The 7500-nt window shown below is 41.5% G+C and overlaps 1 protein-coding gene across 1 annotated transcript in view; it reads right to left on the bottom strand.

The window, feature by feature from the left end:
* Positions 1–7052: 7052 nt before the first annotated feature.
* The window catches only part of LOC145399712 (uncharacterized), a 5098-nt gene continuing 4650 nt past the window's right edge, over positions 7053–7500 (bottom strand). The window contains exon 3 of the mRNA XM_080272259.1: positions 7053–7500. This exon is cut by the window's right edge and continues 100 nt beyond it. Within this exon, the coding sequence (XP_080128385.1) occupies positions 7371–7500 (130 nt within the window). The 3' untranslated portion in view covers positions 7053–7370.

Genomic DNA, 7500 nt, shown 5'->3' with positions numbered 1-7500 from the left:
CTCACTCGATGTAGTGCTGCTCTCGGGTGTCTGCCCTTTCCTCTCCTCCATCCTTCTTTCCTTCCATTCTCTTCTCTCTTCCTTTCCTTCATTCTTTCCTTGTCCTTCTGCCTACGGGTAACTTTACACTCCCTCTTCTGTCTTTCTTTCCTTCATTCTTTCCTCTTCCTTCTGCCTGTGGGTGACTCTACACTGAGTGACAAGCCACATGGTTTCCTGTACACCAGGAAACCATTTATTACGCTGGGTGGTAAGCATACAACCAAATTTTGGCTCCTGGTGGTTTAGTGGGTAAGTATTGCGCTCCAATCGGATTGAGCCTGTGTAGGTTTATGTCCAAGGGGTGGTTGGGGTTGATTGCTCACGTAATGCCTCTCAGGGATGAGTGACGCTGGTCACTCATCTTAAATGTCAGGACCAACTGCCTAGCCCCGGGCTCCTACGCTCCTCATGGGGCAATGTAGGATTGGATGATGGATGGATGGATTATTATTATTAATACTATTATTATTATTATTATTATTATTATTATTATTATTATCATTACTATTATTATTATAATTATTATAAATAGTATGATTACTATTATTATTATTATTATTATTATCATTATTATTATTATTATTATTATTATTATTATTATCATTATTGTTATTATCATGATCATCACTATCGCATCGTCATCATTATCATCATTATCGTCATTATTATTGTTGCTGTTATTGTTGTCGCTTTTGTCGTTGTTGCTGTTGCTGCTGCTGTTATTGTGTTTGTTGTTGTTGTTGTTGTTGTTGTTAGTGGTGGTGGTGGTGCTGTTATCATTATTATTATTATAATTATTATTATTATTTTTATTATTATTGTTGCTGTTATTATTATTATTATTATTATTATTATTATTATTATCCACATGTGGAGAGGATGGAGGGTGAAAGACTGACGAAGAGAGTGTATGTGAGTGAGGTGGAGGGGGGAAGAGGGAGGGGGAGGCCGAGGATGAGATGGAGGGATGGGGTGGAGAGGTATATGAGAGAGGGGGGTGTGAGTTGGGAGCAGGGCAGTGAAATGGCGGGGGACAGGGCGACTTGGAGGCGATTTGTTTGTGGCCACCCCAAACGGGATTGAGGCGTCTGGCAATAGATAGATAGATAGATTGTTATTATTATTATTATTATTATTATTATTACTATTAATGTCACTATATTCAACATCATCATGTCATCATCATCATCATTATTAGTACTGTTATTCTTATTATTAGTAATAATAATATTATCATTATATTTAGGTCAACACGATTTATTTACATAATAAACAATCTGTGGCGCCAGTAAAGGCACAAGATTTTTTTTTATCTGCTGCATCCTCCCCCCCCCTCCTCTCTCTCTCTCTCTCTCTCTGTTTTCCTCCCTCATCCTCATCCTCTTCTCCCCTCCCTTCCCTCTCGCCCTTCTTCTCCCGCTTCTCAGCCTCTTTTTGTTCTCTTTCTCACTCACCCTTCTTCCTCATCTCTTTCCCCTCCCTCTCCCTCTTTCCCCTCCCCTTCTCTCCCCTCCCCCACCCTCTTCCCCATCTCCTCACGACTCTCCTCTCCCCCACCACTTCCCTCCCCTCTCCCCTCTCTTCTCCCCTCCCTTTCCCTCCCTCTCTCCCTCTCCCTTCCCTTATCCTTCGTCTGTGAAAGTAATGTGAGATTCATGATGTATTTAAAAGTGGGCTATAATAATATTTGTCCAGGCTCTCTCTCTCTCTCTCTCTCTCTCTCTCTCTCTCTCTCGTAGCGGTATTACACATACATTTGGGTCACTCGATTAAAATATGTCCATGGTCGTGCCTGAACCACGACTCACAGGATGCTGCGTCGGCAGATAGATAAATAGATAGGTAGACAGAGATAAATAGGTAGATAGATAGATAGATGGGTAGATAGATAGATAGATAGGTAGATAGATGGAGAGAGAGAGAGAGAGAGAGAGAGAGAGAGAGGGGTTGACAGAAAGATATAGATAGATAATGACTAGATAGATATAGATAGTAAGAAAAATAGATCGATATACATATAAACAGGTAGTTAGATAGACTGATTTTTTATATGAATAACAGAATAGAGGAAGGAGAAATCAATCAATAAAAAAAAACAATAATCCATACAGCAGATTACTGGCGTCCTCCATTCATCAAAAATCTGTAACAGTTGGACTTGAACAGCTGTTGGTTGAAGTCTGGGGGAAAACAGCTGGGGAAGCGAGATGCAGAGAAATGCAGTTTGGGGAATAAAAGATTTCTGACAGGCAGAAGTTCTGCAATATGGCAGAGTGACGGTCCAGTCATGAGCGCTACCAGATGCCCGTGTAGCACAGGGGAAGGCATGGAGGGGTGGCACAATGGATGCAACTTCGTCCGAGCATTTGCCATAAAAGTATCTGTAAAATAATGCAAGGGAGGCAACATTGCTTCTTATCTGTAGGGGAGGTACTGTAGTTTATTTGCAAGAGCAGGATTATTAATAATTCTAGCAGCTTTGTACCGAATTTTGTCTAGTTGTTATAGTGCAACCTCTCCACTTTGATCTGTCTATTAATAAAAAGTTAGATAATCTGATAGAGAGATCGATAGATAATTCTTGCACAAGCCTGTTGCTGTCAGTGTTGCCAAGATATCAAAAGACAGTCCTTTTTGTCGTCCATGCCATTTTCCCAACTTCATTGCCATTCGCGTAGTCTGCATCCCCTTCTTGCTGACTCCGGACGATTTTTTGTTTACATTAGGACTGACTGACGGACCTGGAGCGGTTGGGCGTGGTGCTCCTTAACCCCTCCGCTACAAGAGTACTTCCCGGTTTATCATCATCATCATCATCATCATTATCATCATCGTCATCACCATTGTCATCATCATCATTCCCACCTTTTTTCCCACCTATGGATGGGTGAGGTGGGGTCCAGAGACCAGGACTAATACAAACAAGGCCATTACCTAATTCACTTGTTTTATTTCTCAACTATATCGCATTGTTCGTGTTATCAGGAAATTAATTAAGCTCTGAAAAGCATCCCGTAGCGAGGAGGTCAATGAAGGACAAATGGAACTCCTAGTTGAAATTCTCTCTCTCTCTCTCTCTCTCTCTCTCTCTCTCTCTCTCTCTCTCTCTCTCTCTCTCTCTCTCTCTCTCTCTCTCTCTCTCTCTCTCTCTCTCAAATTGTCCTATGACTGAAAGAGTTGTTTATACTTCGTGTAGGTAACGCTTAGGTGATGGAGATGGAAGCCTTCACGTAGTGACACTGATAGCATCGGGCGGTGAAGCTGTCTGTTATATAAACGTCCCACAGCCACCTGCCTATCCTCCAAATGGAAGACTGTGGATTGGCAGCAGTCCACCGGGTTCTCGTCCTGATAATACTATGGTTATAACAACTGCTACTTGGTCCAGATTTTCTCCCTTTTGCAGCTCATTGCCATAAACACAATGCAGCAGCTCTACATGCTTTCCACAACACCGTCATTACTTCAGGCATCATCATCTTGATCATGATCATCATCATCATCATTAATGCCTTCCTTCTCCTCATCGTCATCGTCATCATCATCATCATCATCACCATCATCATCAAGGTCTTCTTAGTCGTCGTTGTCATTACTTCAAGCATCATCATCATGATCATGGGAATGGGCGTATATATTAAAAGACACAAATGGCAGTTTTCCACATGTTTGGTTCGTAATGTTAGGATGTAAAATGTTGAACCCTTTCACTACCCTGACGTGATTTGTACCTTTGTTCTTGTAGTGAAGGACAAGTGGAAGCTGTATGTGACCCAGAGACATCTTGTAGTGAAGGGTAAATAAAAGCTGTATGTGACCCAGAGACATCTTGTAGTGAAGGGTAAATAAAAGCTGTATGTGACCCAGAGACATCTTGTAGTGAAGGGTAAATAAAAGCTGTATGTGACCCAGAGACATCTTGTAGTGAAGGGTAAATAAAAGCTGTATGTGACCCAGAGACATCTTGTAGTGAAGGGTAAATAAAAGCTGTATGTGACCCAGAGACATCTTGTAGTGAAGGGTAAATAAAAGCTGTATGTGACCCAGAGACATCTTGTAGTGAAGGGTAAATAAAAGCTGTATGTGACCCAGAGACATCTTGTAGTGAAGGGTAAATAAAAGCTGTATGTGACCCAGAGACATCTTGTAGTGAAGGGTAAATAAAAGCTGTATGTGACCCAGAGACATCTTGTAGTAAGGGGTAAATAAAAGCTGTATGTGACCCAGAGGCATGTTGTAGTGAGGGGTAAATAAAAGCTGTATGTGACCCAGAGACATCTTGTAGTGAGGGATAAATAAAAGCTGTATGTGACCCAGAGACATCTTGTAATGAAGGGTAAATAAAAGCTGTATGTGACCCAGAGACATCTTTTAGTGAGGGGTAAATAAAAGCTGTATGTGACCCAGAGGCATCTTGTAGTGAAGGGTAAATAAAAGCTGTATGTGACCCAGAGACATCTTGTAGTGAAGGGTAAATAAAAGCTCTATGTGACCCAGAGACATCTTGTAGTGAAGGGTAAATAAAAGCTGTATGTGACCCAGAGACATATTGTAGTGAAGGGTAAATAAAAGCTGTATGTGACCCAGAGACATCTTGTAGTGAAGGGTAAATAAAAGCTGTATGTGACCCAGAGACATCTTGTAGTGAAGGGTAAATAAAAGCTGTATGTGACCCAGAGACATCTTGTAGTGAAGGGTAAATAAAAGCTGTATGTGACCCAGAGACATCTTGTAGTGAGGGGTAAATAAAATCTGTATGTGACCCAGAGACATCTTGTAGTGAGGGGTAAATAAAAGCTGTATGTGACCCAGAGACATCTTGTAGTGAAGGGTAAATAAAAGCTGTATGTGACCCAGAGACATCTTGTAGTGAAGGGTAAATAAAAGCTGTATGTGACCCAGAGACATCTTGTAGTGAGGGGTAAATAAAAGCTGTATGTGACCCAGAGACATCTTGTAGTGAGGGGTAAATAAAAGCTGTATGTGACCCTTGCAGCGTAACACCAGCTGAGTATAATCCACTGGTGGCAGCATGAAATATATAATACGTCAAAGGAGTCAACTCATTAACCCCTTGAGTCCGGTATCCTTTTTTTTATTGAGTTCTTGAAGGCTTCAGATGATTTTACTCAGTTCAGGAGAGACTTTGCGACCGGGAAGGGTTGGATCGCTTCCATGAACCCCTTCAGTACTAACGCTTAGTTCTACGCTGAGAAAAATCGTCAGGAAATACAAAATAAAATATAAGGACGTCATAGGCCTGAATGGGTTAAAATGTTCAGATGTTTTCTTCTTTATTTAAGGGATGATTTTTTTTTACAGTGTATTTGATGCGATGTGAAATAGATTCCATTTTATTCCCGCTGCTGTCAGAGGGTTTTGTTCTGGCAAATGCTCAGACGAAGTTGCATCCATTCTGCCACCTCTCCATGCCTTCCCCTTCGCTACACAGGCATCTGGTGGCGCTCATGACTGGATTGACACACTGCCATATTGCAGAAATCCGCCTAACGTATCAGAAGTCTTTTATTCCCCGAAATACATCTCTTTGGAACTCGGTTCCCTAGAGTTCTCTCCCGCCAGACTTCAACCTACAGCTGTTCAAGTCCAACTGTTACAGATTTTTTATGAATGGAGGACACCTGTAATCTGGTGTACGGATTATTTTGTTACTGATTTGTTTTTCCTTACTCTGTTCTGTTATTTATATATATATATAAAAAAAAGCTTAGAAGAAGGGGGGAGCACAGCAGTGAAGGAGCTCATGAAGGTTGTGTTGTAACCATCACAGTTCGATAAGCATTTCCTCAGCTGAATAAAATCGTCTGTACATAGCAAGAATAAAATAGCTACGTCATGGCACTGAAGGGGTTAACCTCTTCACTCCGATGACGGCTCTTTTACCTTATTCTTGCTGCCTCCAGACGATTTTGTTCAGCTTAGATGGACGTGGAAGAGTTACATGTAGGCTTCATTAACCCTTTCATTGTGTGAGGTCTTTGATGAGTTAAATAAAGTCGTCTGGAGCCAGCAAGAATAAACTGTAAACAAGATGTCACCGTACTGAAGGGGTTAGTTGGCTTAACCCCTTGAATCCCATCACGTATTGTCTGCCTTGTTCTTCCTACTTCCCAACGATTTTTTCACAACAAAGCCTCTCGTACTGAAGAGGCTGGTGAAGGCTGTATCCAGTCCCTCCCGTCAGCTGAATAAAATCGTCTGGCAGCAGAAACAGTAGAATATAGATGCTGTCCTCGGAGTGAAGGGGTTCATGCACATAATACACCGGTGTGTCTGTTCACTATTGCATACATAGATATGCAGGTGTGTGTGTGTGTGTGTGTGTGTGTGTGTGTGAGAGAGAGAGAAAGAGAGAGAGAGAGAGAGAGAGAGAGAGAGAGAGAGAGATGAAAAGCTGGATGAAGATGGGAATACGCAGGAGTATAGGTTCGAGGGTGACACAGAGTGAAGGAAGAGTTGGCTGGAGGAGCAGCTGGTTGGAGGAAGAGCTGGAGGGGGTGTGGGAGTGGGATTTACTTAAAGGAGAAGGTGGTTGAAGGAGAAACTTGTTGGAGGAAGAGTTGGAGGAGGAGTGGGTTGAAGGATGAAGCTGGAGGGGTAGCATTGTCGAAGGGTATGTCCAGGACCGTAATATCCGTTTTCTGTTTTATTTTTGCACTTTTTCTTGTGCAGGAAAGTCTAGGTTTGGTTAGATTTGTTTTTTACTGTCACGTTAGCTTAGTTTGTTAGACCCGTTACTCTGCTATGTTCCGTTCAGTTAGGATAGATTAGCTTAAAGAGAGAAAAAAATAAAGATAATAATGGAAGGGTGATGACCATGGGTAAATCAAACTCAGCAGAGCAAAAAGGGTATATAGAACGGCAATTTGCGTCCACAACAACCCAGTGACTTGAAATAGTAAAAACAAAACACTGATTGTGCACACTTACATTATTGTATGGGTGAAAATTAAAAAGAATGTTCCCATTGGATTTATTTAATGCTGACTGTTTATTATAACTAATGGATAACTGAAAATTACACTGAGTCTCCAGACACGAGACGGAGTATAGTTTAACAAATACTGTCACTGATGTGTGGAATGAACTTATGGCCGTATAAAGTGGAATCATCACTCCCTATTTTTTGCGATAATTTCTGAAGTATATGATGGAACATGTTTGGTCTTCCTATATGGTTGCTGACTGCATTCCGTAGTATGGGATGCAGGCTGACCATACGTAATAACCACAGCCGTTCCATTAATGACCGTCAAAAATTAGGGGTATGCACTCCATGTAGCAATTTAAGGTTAAGTATACGACTTTTATATTGAACGTCCACACACGAAATTATATAAAGCAGAACAGCCCTCATCCCACAATAGTCCTCTCCCATCAAAACTAATATAGAGGTCCAAACAGTCTTGCCCTGGGTCCCTGTCGTTGGGGTCACCG

This window comes from Coenobita brevimanus, chromosome 50, assembly GCF_032717465.1.
Source record: "Coenobita brevimanus isolate Jiangsu-jjx chromosome 50, ASM3271746v2, whole genome shotgun sequence".
NCBI classification, from domain to species: Eukaryota; Metazoa; Arthropoda; class Malacostraca; order Decapoda; family Coenobitidae; genus Coenobita; species Coenobita brevimanus.
The sequence above is the reverse complement of the archived record's forward strand: the minus strand, read 5'-3'. Positions and strand labels throughout refer to the sequence as shown.